The sequence below is a fragment of the Dendrobates tinctorius genome, unplaced genomic scaffold (genome assembly GCF_039654945.1).
Source record: "Dendrobates tinctorius isolate UK_male_01 unplaced genomic scaffold, ASM3965494v1 ptg000060l, whole genome shotgun sequence".
NCBI classification, from domain to species: domain Eukaryota; kingdom Metazoa; phylum Chordata; class Amphibia; order Anura; family Dendrobatidae; genus Dendrobates; species Dendrobates tinctorius.
Window position 1 is genome coordinate 37,633,776 of NW_027361728.1, and position 17,768 is coordinate 37,651,543.

At 48.5% G+C, this 17,768-nt stretch overlaps 1 protein-coding gene across 12 annotated transcripts in view; it reads left to right on the forward strand.

Annotated features, from left to right (window-relative positions):
* The window catches only part of TNIK (TRAF2 and NCK interacting kinase), a 398,627-nt gene that overhangs the window by 368,870 nt on the left and 11,989 nt on the right, over window positions 1-17,768 (forward strand). For all 12 annotated transcript variants that reach the window (XM_073578856.1, XM_073578860.1, XM_073578854.1 and 9 more), the window contains one exon: window positions 14,402-14,551. In XM_073578856.1, coding sequence (XP_073434957.1) covers window positions 14,402-14,551 — 150 coding nt within the window. The remainder of the gene's footprint in view (window positions 1-14,401; window positions 14,552-17,768) is intronic.

The window sequence follows — 17,768 nt, forward strand, 5'->3', positions numbered from 1 at the left end:
AGCACATCTATTTTACTATGTTTTTCCCTTCACCCATGACAGCACACCTGAGAGAGGGATCCGCCCCGCCAGGACAGGAACCTACTGATATATAAGGGGCGGCACCTCTCCCCCGCTTCAGTTGGGTTCCTGTCCTGGACGGAATCCCACTGTCAGCGGAGCCTATCATGGGCGAAATGTCCCAGGCCCGTCCTGGCGCGGGAAAAACAGGGGTCTCACCTGTAGCGCCAGCCGTCAGGTCCTGGATGCACAGTTCCCGGTGACCCCTCGGGCTCCGGGTTCATGTGGCGGTTCCTGGAGGCTCCACTGCGCCGCCCTCCCCTCGCGCGGGCCCGCGGTCTCGCTCCCCCAGAGCACTTAGCGGGGGAGAGCCGCGGGCGTCTTCCGGCCGCTGACGTCAGCGGCACAGAGGATCATGGGAGCGCCGACTGACGTTAGCTAGGCGACGGTGTCATGACGCCGGCCGGCTTTTCCGAAGCGGTCGGCCGCCGGTCGCAGGGGGAGGGGAGGAGACACCCAACAGGACGGAGGCGGGCTATTTAAACAAAGAAGAGCAGCATGGCGGGCGGTCAGACATGGAATCAGAACAGGAGCGATCGCTGTCTCTGCCTCCCTCACAGCCCTCCGGCCGGAAGCCGTTCAAGCAGTAGTCGCCGCAGGTCGGGGGGACTCCTCAAGATCCAGAGAGCACAGATCACGTGCTCAGACGCAGCCTCCGAGTCCGGTACCCTTGATTACAGGTGGTGAGTGATCTTCATGAATGCTAGCAATCTGTTAATAGGGGTTCCCTGTTGTATGTTTAACCTCATAGGAGAAGCCCAAGAAAGCGGGGAGTAAGAAGACCAATAGGGAGTGTGCCATATGTAAAAGCCCCCTAGCAAAAGACTGGCAGAAAGACCTCTGCGCCCGTTGCATCCAGGGAACCATGGCAGAAGAAGCGCCTAGTTTCGCAGCCAATCTTATATCGGCCCTTAGGTCCAAGATGGAAGGTTCAATTAAGACCTTGTTGAAAAAAGGGAGAAAGGGTAGAAAGAATCCCCCTAGTTCTCCGTCAAACTCCTCTTCGGCCTTGTCTCAGACCGAACATCCATCCTCCTCATATTCCTCAGACAGTGACACGGGTGGTAAGCCATGTTTTCCCGTCTCCCATGATGGCACACATGAGAGAGGGGATCCGCCCAGTCAGGACAGGAACCCTACTGAAGATAAAAGGGGCGGTACCTCTCCCTCGCTTCAGTTGGGTTTCCTGTCCTGACAGGGACCCGTGTTCTGAAGATCACGTACCTGCCCCTCTCTCGTGCCGGCGTGGAAGATCAGGCTGGTTCTTGAGCGCTGTGCGTCGGGAGGGGGAAGCGCCGTCCGCGGGTCCCCCGGGGGCTCAGCGGGCGCAGAAGCAGCACAGCTGGGGTCCTGGGGCTCTGCTGTGGCTGCCGCGCCCGCCCTCTCCCCCCTGCCGCGTCCAGAAGCAGCGCAGGACCATCAGGGAGCGGCCGCTTCCGGGTCGCACCCCTCTGACGTCACACGCAGGGCACACTGGGAAAGGGGCGTGACGTCGGGAGGCGGCGCCGGTGAATTAAGATGGCGTCGCCCATAGCAAACAACACCGGCCGGCGAAAGGAGATCCCGGCGGCATGGCAGGGGGGGAGGGGCTGTGGGGGTAACCGGAGGAGGCGGAGAGTGCAGTGGATCCCCCTTACATAAGGGGGATGACCACAGAAGACGCACTCATGCCCAAGGCTTCATGATGGAAGTGGGGCAAGACGAGCAGCGACAGCAGCAAGAGCTCTCGCCAGATGCCAGGCCGAGCCGCCAGCATACTAGGAGCAGTCGCTCGAGTGGTGGGAGCGGCAGTCATAAACGCAACCGGCATGACTCTGAGACGTCCAGGAGAAACGTCACGAGTGCATCTGAGGAGCCTCCGAGATCGGTACCCCTGATTGACAGCGGTGGTGAGTGATCTACGTGAATGTCACCCTTATGGTAACGGGGTTCCATTTTCTCTGTTTGATCACTAGGGGTCGAGGAAGGCTAGCAGCAAAACCAAGAATATAGAATGCGCCCTTTGCAAACACCCGCTAGCAGATCAGTGGCAGAAAGACCTCTGCGCTGACTGTATAAACAAAACTATACAGGAGGAGACCCCTGATTTGGTGACTAGCCTTAAAGAGTTAATACAACAGGAGGTGAAAGGTTCCCTAAAGGCAGCCCTTAAAAAGAAAGATAAAAGAAACCGTAGAAGGAGCTCCGATTCAGAGGCCTCGCCAAGGCAGAAGGGGCGGGATAGATCCTTGTCCTCCTCCACCTCCTCTTCCTCTACTCAGTCCTCAGAATCCTCCTCGGACAGCGATATAGGCGGCCGTCCATGTTTCCCAACGGAGGACGTGGAAAAGCTGGTCAAAGCTATCAGGGCTACAATGGGCCTTAAAGAGGAAAAGACTCCCAAATCATTAGTGGATGTAATGTTTGGAGGACTGGAGGAAAAGAGAAAACATACCTTCCCTGTAAATGATAAAATAAAAGCACTAATTGACAGGGAATGGAAAAAAACGGAGAGGTCAGGGGGCTTACCTTCCACATCAAAGAGGAGGTACCCTTTTGCGCAAAAGGATTCAGAAACCTGGGAAAAAGTCCCTAAAATTGATGGGGCCGTAGCCAGATCCTCAAAAAAGGTATCTCTACCATTAGAGGAATCTGGCGTGTTGAAAGACCTGCTTGATAAAAAAGCAGACGGTTTCCTCAAGCATATCTGGGAAGCTTCAGCAGGTAGATTAAAGCCAGCGATAGCTGGTACCTGTACCGCTCGTGCCCTCATGGTCTGGCTACAACAAATAGAGGACCAGATCAAGGATAGAGTTCCTAGGGACGAAATTCTGTCTAATTTGACACTGGTACACGGAGCAGCGGCTTTCCTAGCAGATTCCACTGCAGATTCCGCAAGGTTGACAGCTAGAGCGGCAAGCCTGTCAAATGCGGCAAGACAAGCCCTGTGGCTTAAAGGGTGTCCCGGAGATTTACCATCAAAACATAGGTTATGTTCCATTCCATGCGATGGCCAATTCCTCTTCGGAAAAAAACTAGAAGAGATTTTGGAACATGCGGGGGATAGGAAGAAAAGCTTTCCCCGATTTCCGGGAGAACCTAAAAAGCAGCCCTTTCGGAGGAGGACATTTAACAGGGGTCGTCCCCCGGGAGATAGAAAAAGCTGGGACTTTAAAGAAAGAAGAGGATTGGGCTATATGTTTAAAGGGCCCTCCACTTCCTCCCAAAAATCTCCCCAATGACATTGGGCCGGAGGTAGGGGGAAGGCTTTCTCTCTTCCTTTTCGCTTGGGCGAATATCTCCCCCAGTACATGGGTCCTAAACATAATAAAGGACGGTTTAAAAATAAAATTCATCCGTCCGCCCAGGTATACCTTCATAATGACACCCAGAAGGAAAGCCCAAGAGCAACAGCTGGCCCTGGAGACGGAAGTCTTGGGACTAGTGAAAAAACAAGTCGTACAGGAAGTCCCAGTGCAAGAAGAAGGAAGGGGGTTCTACTCCCCCCTCTTCTTAATACAAAAACCAGACGGCTCTTGGAGAACCGTTGTCAACCTGAGGAGACTCAATCAGTGAGTAGACAATTGCTCCTTCAAAATGGAGTCAATCAACACGGCCACAAAGATCCTGTTCCAGCATTGCCTCATGGCAGTGATAGACTTAAAAGATGCCTACTATCACATCCCAATTCATCGGGAGTATCAAAAATATTTGAGAGTAGCGCTCTATGTCCAGGGGCAGGTGAAACACTACCAACACGCAGCCCTTCCGTTTGGCCTGTCTACAGCCCCCAGAGTATTCACCAAAGTGGTGGCCGAAGTAATGTCTTTTCTTCGTTCCAGGCACATAGTGATCGTCCCATACCTAGACGACTTTCTTGTAATAGGGAGGTCGGAGTCCCTCTGCGCACATCAAGTGAAGGAAGTGATAGCAATTCTAGTAGGACTAGGATGGATAGTAAACATCCCCAAGTCAAGGATAACCCCAGTAAAAGAGCAATCCTTCCTAGGGTTGATATTGGACTCCGAGCAACAACGCTGCCTCCTACCAAAGAGCCAAGTGACCAAGATAAGAGGCCTAGCTCGCACAGCAATACAAAGACCAAATATGACACTGATGAACGCAATGTCCCTTTTAGGCTCATTGACATCATGCATACCTGCAGTAGCATGGACGCAGTACCACTTAAGGCAACTACAGTGGGAAGTTCTGTCAGCACAGAATCAATTAAAAGGGCATTTAGAAGGCAAACTATGTCTCTCAGTGGCTGTAAGAGATTCCCTGCTCTGGTGGACTGTAGAAAAGAATCTAACAGCTGGTGTCCCATGGCAAAAACCAGTCGAGGACATCATTACAACAGACGCGAGTGCCACAGGATGGGGAGCACACCTGAGATCCCACTCAATACAGGGGACCTGGTCCTCGCTAGAAAAGGATCACGGTTCAAATGTAAAAAAAACTATGGGCAGTGGAAAAAGCCGTGAAACATTTCCTTCCTTTACTTCGGGGCCGCCACACCCGAGTCATGACGGACAATCAGGCAGTAGTAGCCTAGATCAATCACCAGGGGGGGAACGAGATCTCGGGGCCTCATGGAAATATCGGATCTACTCTTCCAGATAGCAGAACAACATCTGTTATCCATCACAGCACTGCACATAAAGGGGGTAGAAAATATACAGGCAGACTTCCTGAGTCGCAGGCACCTAAGACAAGGGGAATGGTCCCTAAACCCCCAAGTCTTCCAACAAATAGTTCAGGCCTGGGGCAAACCAGAAATAGACCTGTTCGCTACCGCACACAACCTGAAGGTCAGGAAGCTCTGCTCACTAAATCCAAGGGAAAACCCCTTCGCAGTAGATGCCCTACAAATACCCTGGAAGTTCATCCTGGCCTATGCATTTCCCCCGATAACAATGATCCCAGTAGTGGTCAGGAAAATCAGGGAGGATCGAGCAAGAATAATTCTTATAGCTCCATTTTGGCCGAGGAGACCTTAGTTCTCCCTTCTGAGACTCATGTCAGTGACAGATCCATGGATATTACCAGAGATTCCAGACCTGCTTTCCCAGGGACCAGTGGTCCACTCTCAGGTGAAGGGCTTCCATCTAGCAGCCTGGAATTTGAGAGGGCGCTACTGAGTCGCCAGGGATTCTCTCCAGGGTTAGTCTCCACCCTGTTGAAAAGTAGGAACCCTATAACATCCCAAATCTATAGTAGAACGTGGGAAAAGTTCCTAGACTTCCTGGGGGAACCCTTGGGGGATGTAGCGCCAGTGGGACCAATCCTAGAATTCTTAGTCGGGGCTACAACTGGGGTTAGCCACTAACACAAAGTCCAAGTCTCAGCTTTGGGGGCCCTATATAACTGCAACTTAGCAGCCAATAGGTGGGTGTCCCGATTCATAAAGTCCTGTGGCAGGTCAAGGCCGGTCATTATCCCAAAGATACCACCCTGGGATCTCAACCTAGTCTTAGAGGCATTAACCAAAGATCCCTTTGAACCACTACTAGAGCTGTCACCAAAGCTACTTACACTTAAAACTGTCTTACTGGTAGCCTTAACATCATCCCGAAGAGTGAGCGACCTACAAGCTCTATCTATATGTCCTCCATATACACAGATCTTGGATGACCGAGTGGTTCTAGGACCAGACCCGGCCTATCTCCCCAAGGTAGTCCAAAAGTTTCATAGGACTCAGGAGATCTCCTTGCCATTTTTCTGTAACAATCCTAGAAATCCTGGGGAGCAAAAGTTCCATACATTAGATGTAAGAAGAGCCATAGTACAATATATGTCAGTAACTAGTCAGTGGAGGAAAGATCAGTCCCTTTTTGTAGCCTTTCAGGGTAGTAGAAAAGGGCACGGGGTAGCTAAGAGTACCATTGCCAGATGGATCAGGGAGGTCATTATGTTATCCTACTCCGCAAGTGGCGCTCCGGTTCCAGAAGGCATCAAGGCTCACTCCACCAGAGCCGTGGCTACCTCCTGGGCAGAGAAGGCTGAGGTATCGATTGAACAAATTTGTAAAGCCGCTACTTGGTCCTCACCTTCCACCTTTTTTAAGCACTACCGACTTGATCTGTCTTCCTCTACTGACCTAACCTTTGGTAGAAGGGTGCCGCAAGCAGTGGTCCCTCCCTAAGGTGTCTTATTCTACAAAAGTCTCTCATGTGTGCCGTCATGGGAGACGGGAAAACACCAAGGTTACTTACCGGTAGCCGTTTTTTCCGGAGCCCATGACGGCTCCTGTATATTCCCCCCCTTTTTCACTTCTTTGGTGTGCACTATAGGTTGGGTGCTTTTTTTTAGTTAGCTATAATGTGATGATAGTTTTACCATGTGCACTAACCCGGGGGGCCTCTCATGCTCTGTAAACCAACTGAAGCGAGGGAGAGGTACCGCCCCTTTTATCTTCAGTAGGGTTCCTGTCCTGACTGGGCAGATCCCCTCATGTGTGCCGTCATGGGCTCCGGAAAAACCGGCTACCGGTAACTAACCTTTGTGTTTTCCGGTAGAAGACACGGATGCTCTCCTTAAGGCCATCAGAGCAACAATGGGCCTACAGAAAGAAAAAGCGGCTAAATCCCTGGAGGATGTCATGTTTGGGGGACTACAGGAGAGGAAAAAATGGACCTTTCCAGTTAATGAAAAGGTCCAAGCACTCATTGAGAGAGAATGGAGGAAACCCAGGAGATCAGGGGCTCTTCACTCCTCCTCTAAGAGATGATACCCCTTTGAGAACAAGGATGCAGAAATATGGGACAAGGTCCCAAAGATTGACGCAGCGATGTCCAGGTCTTTCAAAAAATCGTCCCTGCCCTTGGAAGACTCGGGGTTTCTTAGGGACCCGCTACAGAAAAAAGCAGATTCCTATTTTAGGCACGCATGGGAAGCAACAGCAGGAGGATTGAAGCCGGCAATAGCGGGCACCTGCACGGCACGTTCCCTAATGATTTGGCTGCAGCAGTTAGAAGAGAGACTAGCGTCAAGAGACCCGAGAGAAAAAATATTGGCAGATATGTATCTTCTGCACGGGGCAGCAGCTTTTTTTGGCAGACACCTCGGCGGACTCGATGAGGTTGACAGCTAGGGCAGCAGGGTTATCAAATGCCGCCAGACACGCATTGTGGCTTAAAGGCTGTCCAAGTGACCTGCAGTCTAAAGCTAAACTGTGCTCTCTCCCCTGCGATGGTCGTTTTTTATTCGGGAAAAACTTAGATGATATCCTGGAGAAAGCAAGCGACAGGAAGAAAGGCTTTCCCAGATTCCTGACAGATCAGAGAAGGCCGCCCTTTCGGAGAGGAAGATTCAACAGGGGTCGTCCTCCGGCCGACAGAAGAAGATGGGAAGATAAAAGAAAAAAGGAGTCCTGATTTATGTTTGGTGGAGGCACCTCCACTTCAAAAAAAATCCCCACAAGGACGCCAGCATTCCGGTAGGGTGGAGATTGGCACTCTTTTCTCAGGCCTGGGGAAAGATACCTTCCAATACCTGAATACTATGCATCTTAAGAGAAGGCCTGAAGATTCCCTTTGTTCGCCAGCCAAAAGCAGCGTTTGTCATTATCAGGAAGGCGATCGAAGAGCAGTTGGCCTTAGAATCAGAGATCCTGAGCCTAGTAGACATGCAGGTCCTTTTCGAAGTCCCGAACATACAGGAGGGAATGGGGTTCTATTCCCCCCCTTTTTCTGATAAAAAAAAAAACAGATCAATCGTTCAGGACAATCATAAACTTCAGAGGCCTCAATCGGTGGATAAAAAAAATCAGACCTTCAAGATGGATTCGGTGGCTACAGCCATAAAACTGCTACATCAAGATTGTTTTATGGCCGTAGACGATTTAAAGGATGCATGTTATCGCATCCCTATCCATCCAGGTTAACAAAAATACTTGAGAGTGGCTCTCTTTATCCAGGGCGTGCTCAGGCATTTCCAATTCAGGGCTCTTCCATTTGGCATATCTATAGCCCTGAGTGTTTTTACCAAAGTCATAGTGGAGGTGACAGCCTTCCTCCGAGTTCACGATACAGTCACAATACCCTATTTGGACGATTTCCTAATAGTAGGCAGCTCAGAGGACCACTGTACGGCACAGTTGAGCCGGGTGACCGACACCTTACAGGAATTAGGGTGGATGATAAATTTCAAAAAATCAAAACTACAGCCCCTAAGAAAACAGACCTTCCTGGGATTTATCCTGGATTCAGAACAGCAAGCTTGTCTGCTACCGGATACCAAAATAGAGAAGGTGACTTTGGCTGCCCGAGACCAACCTCACATGACATTGCGAAATGCGATGTCTCTACTAGGTACCCTGACGTCCTGTATTCCGGCAGTCAGGTGGGCTCAATTTCACACCCGACAGCTTCAGGGGGAGATACTGTCAGCTCAAAGATCACTGAGCGGCGTTTAGAAGGTAGACTGGAGCTTTCCTTAGAGGCCAGAAACTCTCTCAACTGGTGGCTGGACAGGACAAACTTGGCTTCAGGAATGCCATGGGACAAACAGACGACTGATGTAATACTGACAGACGCGAGCTCCTCGGGGTGGGGGGGCACACCTAAGGGGTCATGTGGCCCAGGGTTCCTGGAGGCCTCAAGAGATGGTCGCATTTTCCAACCTGAGAGAACTGTGGGCAGTGAACAAAGCCCTAAGCCACTTCATTCCCCTACTCAGGGGTCGCAATGTCCGGATCATGTCGGACAACAAAGTAACGGTGGCGTACATCAACCACCAGGGGGGTACAAGATCACACTCCCTAATGAAGGCAGCAAGCGACATTCTTTGCAGAGCGGAACAACACCTACACTCCCTAACAGCCTTGCACATAAAGGGGGCAGAAAATATGGAAGTCGATTTCCTGAGCCGCAATACTCTGAGGCAAGGAGAATGGGCTCTAAATCGGTCTGTTTTTCAAAAAATAACACCGCTTTGGGGGAAACCAGTGATAGACCTCTTTGCCAACAAAAACAACAGGCAAATAGAGAGGTGGTTTTGCTCGCTAAATATGAGGGAAAAACCATGAGCAGTGGACTCGTTAGAGATCCCGTGGGACTTCAGGCAAGCCTATGCATTCCCCCCAGTGGCCCTGATCCCAACAGTAGTCAGGAAGATCAGGAACGATCAAGCCAGGGTGATCCTAATAGCCCCATTTTAGCCAAAAAGGCCCTAGTTCCCTCTCCGATCCATGGATTCTGCCAGAAATCCCGGACCTACTAGCTCAAAGTCCAATATTCCACATTCAGGTCAAGGGATTTCATCTGACGGCGTGGAATTTGAAAGGTCGCTTCTAATGGATAGAGGGTTCTCTCCCGGGTTGGTGGCCACCCTGCTAAAGAGTAGGAAACCAGTGACGACTAATATCTACGGCAGAACATGGAATAAATTCCTGCAATTCCTAGGTAAGCCGTTAGATCTAGAACCCCTGATTAGTGCCTTCTTGCAGTTTTTACAATCAGGATTGCAACTGGGGTTAGCGGTATACACTCTTAAAGTTCAGGTATCTGCACTAGGTGCGCTCTATAACTGCAACTTGGCAGCAAATAGATGGGTAGCCAGATTTATCAAATCCTGCCATAGGTCTAGGCCTATCCCAATACCCAGAATAGCCCCCTGGGATTTAAACCTGGTACTAGAGGCCCTTACAAAAGAACCATATGAGCCTTTACAACAACTACCCATAAAATATCTTACCCTAAAAATGATCATTTTAGTGGCCCTTACATCGGCCCGTAGAGTAAGCGACTTGCAGGCTCTCTGTGAATCCACCCTATACACAAATTTTTCAGGACAGGGTGATATTAAGAACAGACCCCGCTTATCTACCTAAGGTAGCATCAGGTTTCCATCGAGGTCAGGAGATTATCCTTCCATCCTTTTGCGAAAATCCAAAGAACTCAGGGGAGGAAAAATTCCATAATTTGGACGTTAAGAGAGCCCTGCTAGAATATATATCTGTCACTAGCCAGTGGAGGAGGTCCCAGTCCCTATTCGTAGCTTTTCAGGGTGCCAGGAAAGGCTATGCGGTTTCAAAAGGGACTATTGCCAGATGGATTAGGGAGGCCATTAGTGTAGCCTACTCAGCTAGTGGTGTTCCGATTCCTGACGGCATCAAGGCTCATTTCACCTGAGCCGTGGCGACCTCCTGGGCTGAAAAGGCAGAGGTATCGATTGAACAAATTTGTAAGGCCGCTACCTGGGCCTCAATCTTATTTAAGCACTATAGATTAAATCTATCCTCCTCTGCTGACTTAACCTTTGGTAGAAGGGTGCTACAAGCGGTGGTCCCTCCCAAAGGTGTTTCGAAGTCTCCAAAAATCTCTCAGGTGTGCTGTCATGGGTGAAGGGAAACCCACCATGGTTACTTACCGGTAGCCGTTTTTTCCAGAACCCATGACAGCACCCGTATATTCCCCCCCCCCCTTTTTCACCGTATGGGTGTGCACGATTAGTAGGGTGCATTTGTGTGATGTGGTGTTGGATTAACATGTAACTAACTGGGAAGTCCTCTCATGCTCTGTAACCAACTGAAGCGGGGGAGAGGTGGCGCCCCTTATATCTTAGTAGGTTCCTGTCCTAGCGGGGCGGATCCCTCTCTCAGGTGTGCTGTCAGGGGTTCCGGAAAAACCGGCTACCGGTAAGTAACCATGGTGGTTTTCCTGCCAAGAGATGCAGAAATGTACACACCAAATACTAAAAATGTGCACATTACTCTAAGGATATGTTTCCATGTGGTGTATTTGCTGCAGATTGGGCGTTGCGTACAGCTGCAGCGTTCAATCCGCAGCGTCCAGATGTTACAGCGTAGTGGAGAGGATTTTATGAAATCCCATCTCCACTATGCGTTCAAAGATGCAGGCGGCAAACCTGCGTATACGCACATGCGGTGCGTCTTTATAGACCAAAGTAATAAAGCTAAATGTCCAACTCCACGATATAGTGAAAATGCAATTCTTTATTCACTTAATCCATACACGTGAGGTTAAAAGCCAGCATGAGGTTACAAGGCTAGCGTTGTAACCTCATGCTGGCTTTTAACCTCACGTTAAGCTGGACATTTATCTTTATTACTTTGGATTGGACGCTTGGACACAGCGGTCTCGTGCTCCGATGTTGGAATGCTACGCCTGATGAGCTGGATTTATATTTTGTCTTTATAGACCGCAGCATGTCTATTTATCTATAGGATGCGGTGATTCCGTATTGAACACATGCGGAATCACCACGCGTACAAAAGGGGGCAGCGCTTTGGGCGGGTATCCGCTGCGTCCAAAGCGCTGCCAATCCGGAACGTGGAGACATGCCCTGAGGCCATGCTCACACTGTCTGTATCTGACCAATATTTTTCATCAGTATTTGCAAACCAAGACCAGAAGTGAAACAATCAGAGGAAAAGTAGAGTGTAAAGGCAAGGATCACCACAAACGGTATGACAAATAAGAATTTTTAATTTTTATTGAGACAAATAAAGTTAGACAAGTAACAAACAAGTTTAAAAACAATTTAAAAAAGCAAAAAGGTTATCAAATGTACAACAGCATGAAGGGCCTTATACGTGCCCCACAAGCAGAAAGAACCCCTCCTCCACTATGTGTAACGGAAGTGTGTTTATAATAAAACACACATGGAGCCACTTAAAATAATGACAAAAATTAATCAAAAACACACCAGCAAAGCCAGGAAATTTGTCAAATGATACAGCATCATAAAATACAATAGTATTATCAGTGGCAGACAATAACTTCGTACCCTATCTTTAGCATTGGGTATGCAGGCCATGCCGATGTATACGGATGCCTCCGCATGCATCGTTTTGACGGTGCGGCTACCGCAACAAAATCCAACACGTTGCATTTGACGCAGGTCGCCGGACTGTCAAAACAGCGAAGGCATGCGCACATCGGCATCGCCTGCGTACCCAATGCTAAAGATAGGTTATGCAGGCCGCATGCCAACGTAGGCGGAGCTGAATGGAGGAGGTGCTGCAGTGGGCGGAGCTGAATGGAGGAGGTGCTGCAGTGGGCGGAGCTGAATGGAGGAAGTCCGCATCCCTCCACAGCCCCCCCCAAAAAAGGGAGAGCATTTGACACATCCCAACCAAAGCACAAAAATGTCAATTGGGCAACAAATGTGCCCTTAAAATTCACCGAGAAATACAGAGGGCTTGTGGATTCTTTTATTTTCAAAAAATGTCATATGGTCTTGTGCACATTGTACTCTTGTGTCAAGATGTAGAAACAGTCAAACGCAACAATGTTATTAAATTGTTTATACAACTAAAAAGGCACTAGATAGAAAAACAAACAGGACAGTTTGTAGATTACACGCCCATATTAGTGATGATGAAAGATAACAATTGACCCTTCAAGGAAGTACTGTTGATAGGCCCAGACATGTAACAGGGCATGAGAAAGAACATATGAAAATAAGTTGTGACAAAAGAATGACTAGAAGATATCACAAGTTCAAAGACAAAAGCCCCAGTCAGTAAATATTGGTCATGTAACAATATAGACAATGAAACATTTTGCAGTTATTGGGAAGTAGAATCCCTGCACCATGGTCCCATGGACCTCAAGGGTCATAAAAAGAGGAGGGACCAGAGAGCTATAGCCAACAGAAATAAACAGGGAGCACATAGAAAGAGTCAACAGGTGGCCAAAAGTTAAAGAATTGATATTTGTCATGCCGTTTGTGGTGATCCTTGCCTTTACACGCTGCTTTTCCTCTCTTTTGTCTCTTGATTATTTTTTTTTTAATTTGCAAGTATTTCACACTCAAAAATAATTAACAGATGCAAAATAGATATGTGAATCAGTGAGTTGCTCCCTCTTTTGCTTATTTTTACGCTATCTGTTGCCATAAATGGTATTTGCAAAGCTGTAATCTGAGAGCAAATCATAGTTTCATGCTAAATTTGTAGTGGTTTTTTTTTCAATAAATTGTCAAAGAGAAAATATAACTGGAGTGGTGCTGTAATTCCCCTGCCTCATGCTCACCTGTCTCATACTCGCGTGCCCCTTGTCTCATACTCGCGTGCCCCTTGTCTCATACTCGCGTGCCCCTTGTCTCATACTCGCGTGCCCCTTGTCTCATACTCGCGTGCCCCTTGTCTCATACTCGCGTGCCCCTTGTCTCATACTCGCGTGCCCCTTGTCTCATACTCGCGTGCCCCTTGTCTCATACTCGCGTGCCCCTTGTCTCATACTCGCGTGCCCCTTGTCTCATACTCGCGTGCCCCTTGTCTCATACTCGCGTGCCCCTTGTCTCATACTCGCGTGCCCCTTGTCTCATACTCGCGTGCCCCTTGTCTCATACTCGCGTGCCCCTTGTCTCATACTCGCGTGCCCCTTGTCTCATACTCGCGTGCCCCTTGTCTCATACTCGCGTGCCCCTTGTCTCATACTCGCGTGCCCCTTGTCTCATACTCGCGTGCCCCTTGTCTCATACTCGCGTGCCCCTTGTCTCATACTCGCGTGCCCCTTGTCTCATACTCGCGTGCCCCTTGTCTCATACTCGCCTGCCCCTTGTCTCATACTCGCCTGCCCCTTGTCTCATACTCGCCTGCCCCTTGTCTCATACTCGCCTGCCCCTTGTCTCATACTCGCCTGCCCCCTGTCTCATACTCGCCTGCCCCATGTCTCATACTCGCCTGCCCCATGTCTCATACTCGCCTGCCCCGTCTCATACTCGCCTGCCCCCTGTCTCATACTCGCCTGCCCCCTGTCTCATACTCGCCTGCCCCCTGTCTCATACTCGCCTGACCCCTGTCTCATACTCGCCTGACCCCTGTCTCATACTCGCCTGACCGCTGTCTCATACTCGCCTAACCCGTCTCAAACTCGCCTGTCGCTGTCTTCATCTTTTTCCATCATCGCTGCCGTTGGTCTCCAGCGAAAAGTGACCTGTCGGCTGCTCCAGTGTTTCATGGAGGTCCCTCTTCCATTCAAGTCTATGACAATCTTGTTCTGGCTCTCATAGAGTTGCATTGAGCTCTTGTGACATAACTTCTGACTTCCAGCCAGTCAGAAGCTGCACTCATAAGATGGCGCTGCGGGAGCGGAGAAGCCTCTGTAAAAGGTGAAGTCACCCGAAGATTAGTATAACAGGGGCAAGGCGCTTACATTTAAAGCGCCACTCCAGCGTCCATTGCTGAAACAACTCCACCTACCTCCCACTGGAGTGGTACTTTTAAGCCTGGAGGACAGTCTCCTGCCTAAATCCAGGTATATATTGAGGCTTACAGTGTTTAATTTGCAGATTATCTCGTTTGTTACATTGTCAGAAATTTTTTCTATTGCAAATGCATTGTGCTCATTATTAAGATGGCATGAAAATAAAATATTGTGTCTATATTTAGTCTTTTACAGATCTACAGCATAAGCCATTGCTTTGTGACCTCACTGTAGAAGAAGGTCAAAGGTTGAAAGTAATATTTGGCTCCAGCACTGGTTTCCATGTCATTGATGTCGATTCTGGGAATACATACGACATCTACATCCCATCTCACGTAAGTAATGGAGAAGCATCATATCATATAGTCAAGGTAAGGCTAAATTCACGCGTCCGTGTGTCACAGTCCGAGCAACATGATGCACCGTGCGGCCGTGGGTCTCCTGACCCGAACTCTGATGTCTCATAGATATATCTGAGGCTGCTGAGCTTGCGTCAGAAGTCCAGCAGCTGGTCCGTGCGCTGACTGTGACACACAGAAGTGTGAATCTCGCCTAAAGATGACATTTGTGGTTTATACAGATACAAATACGCTTATACAGTGCCTACAAGTAGTATTCAACCCCTGCAGATTTAGCAGGTTTACACATTCGGAATTAACTTGGCATTGTGACATTTGGACTGTAGATCAGCCTGGATGTGTGAAATGCACTGCAGCAAAAAAGAATGTTATTTCTTTGTTTCATTTTTTTTTTTTAAATTGTGAAAAGTTTATTCAGAGGGTCATTTATTATTCAACCCCTCAAACCACCAGAATTCTGTTTGGTTCCCCTAAAGTATTAAGAAGTATTTCAGGCACAAAGAACAATGAACTTCACCTGTTTGGATTAATTATCTCTTTTTCCAGCCTTTTCTGACTATTTAAGACCCTCCCCAAACTTGTGAACAGCACTCATACATGGTCAACATGGGAAAGACAAAGGAGCATTCCAAGGCCATCAGAGACAAGATCGTGGAGGGTCACAAGGCTGGCAAGGGGTACAAAACCCTTTCCAAGGAGTTGGGCCTACCTGTCTCCACTGTTGGGGGCATCATCCGGAAGTGGAAGACTTATGGAACTACTGTTAGCCTTCCACGGCCTGGACAGCCTTTGAAAGTTTCCTCCCGTGCCAAGGCCAGGCTTGTCCGAAGAGTCAAGGCTAACCCAAGGACAACAAGGAAGGAGCTCCGGGAAGATCTCATGGCAGTGGGGACATTGGTTTCAGTCAATACCATAAGTAACGTACTCCACCGCAATGGTCTCCGTTCCAGACGAGCCCGTAAGGTACCTTTACTTTCAAAGCGTCATGTCAAGGCTCGTCTACAGTTTGCTCATGATCACTTGGAGGACTCTGAGACAGACTGGTTCAAGGCTCTCTGGTCTGATGAGACCAAGATCGAGATCTTTGGTGCCAACCACACACGTGACGTTTGGAGACTGGATGGCACTGCATACGACCCCAAGAATACCATCCCTACAGTCAAGCATGGTGGTGGCAGCATCATGCTGTGGGGCTGTTTCTCAGCCAAGGGGCCTGGCCATCTGGTCCGCATCCATGGGAAGATGGATAGCACGGCCTACCTGGAGATTTTGGCCAAGAACCTCCGCTCCTCCATCAAGGATATTAAGATGGGTCGTCATTTCATCTTCCAACAAGACAACGACCCAAAGCACACAGCCAAGAAAACCAAGGCCTGGTTCAAGAGGCAAAAAATCAAGGTGTTGGAGTGGCCTAGTCAGTCTCCTGACCTTAACCCAATTGAAAACTTGTGGAAGGAGCTCAAGATTAAAGTCCACATGAGACACCCAAAGAACCTAGATAACTTGGAGAAGATCTGCATGGAGGAGTGGGCCAAGATAACTCCAGAGACCTGTGCCGGCCTGATCAGGTCTTATAAAAGACGACTAGCTGTAATTGCAAACAAGGGTTATTCCACAAAATATTAAACCTAGGGGTTGAATAATAATTGACCCACACTTGTACAGTGGGGAAAAAAAGTATTTAGTCAGTCAGCAATAGTGCAAGTTCCACCACTTAAAAAGATGAGAGGCGTCTGTAATTTACATCATAGGTAGACCTCAACTATGGGAGACAAACTGAGAAAAAAAAATCCAGAAAATCACATTGTCTGTTTTTTTTTCATTTTATTTGCATATTATGGTGGAAAATAAGTATTTGGTCAGAAACAAGCAATCAAGATTTCTGGCTCTCACAGACCTGTAACTTCTTCTTTAAGAGTCTCCTCTTTCCTCCACTCATTACCTGTAGTAATGGCACCTGTTTAAACTTGTTATCAGTATAAAAAGACACCTTTGCACACCCTCAAACAGTCTGACTCCAAACTCCACTATGGTGAAGACCAAAGAGCTGTCAAAGGACACCAGAAACAAAATTGTAGCACTGCACCAGGCTGGGAAGACTGAATCTGCAATAGCCAACCAGCTTGGAGTGAAGAAATCAACTGTGGGAGCAATAATTAGAAAATGGAAGACATACAAGACCACTGATAATCTCCCTCGATCTGGTGCTCCACGCAAAATCCCACCCCGTGGGGTCAGAATGATCACAAGAACGGTGAGCAAAAATCCCAGAACCACGCGGGGGGACCTAGTGAATGAACTGCAGAGAGCTGGGACCAATGTAACAAGGCCTACCATAAGTAACACACTACGCCACCATGGACTCAGATCCTGCAGTGCCAGACGTGTCCCACTGCTTAAGCCTGTACATGTCCGGGCCCGTCTGAAGTTTGCTAGAGAGCATTTGGATGATCCAGAGGAGTTTTGGGAGAATGTCCTATTGTCTGATGAAACCAAACTGGAACTGTTTGGTAGAAACACAACTTGTCGTGTTTGGAGGAAAAAGAATACTGAGTTGCATCCATCAAACACCATACCTACTGTAAAGCATGGTGGTGGAAACATCATGATTTGGGGCTGTTTCTCTGCAAAGGGGCCAGGACGACTGATCCGGGTACATGAAAGAATGAATGGGGCCATGTATCGTGAGATTTTGAGTGCAAACCTCCTTCCATCAGCAAGGGCATTGAAGATGAAACGTGGCTGGGTCTTTCAACATGACAATGATCCAAAGCACACTGCCAGGGCAACGAAGGAGTGGCTTCGTAAGAAGCATTTCAAGGTCCTGGAGTGGCCTAGCCAGTCTCCAGATCTCAACCCTATAGAAAACCTTTGGAGGGAGTTGAATGTCCGTGTTGCCAAGCGAAAAGCCAAAAACATCACTGCTCTAGAGGAGATCTGCATGGAGGAATGGGCCAACATACCAAAAACAGTGTGTGGCAACCTTGTGAAGACTTACAGAAAACGTTTGACCTCTGTCATTGCCAACAAAGGATATATCACAAAGTATTGAGATGAAATTTTGTTTCTGACCAAATACTTATTTTCCACCATAATATGCAAATAAAATGAAAAAAAAACAGACAATGTGATTTTCTGGATTTTTTTTTCTCAGTTTGTCTCCCATAGTTGAGGTCTACCTATGATGTAAATT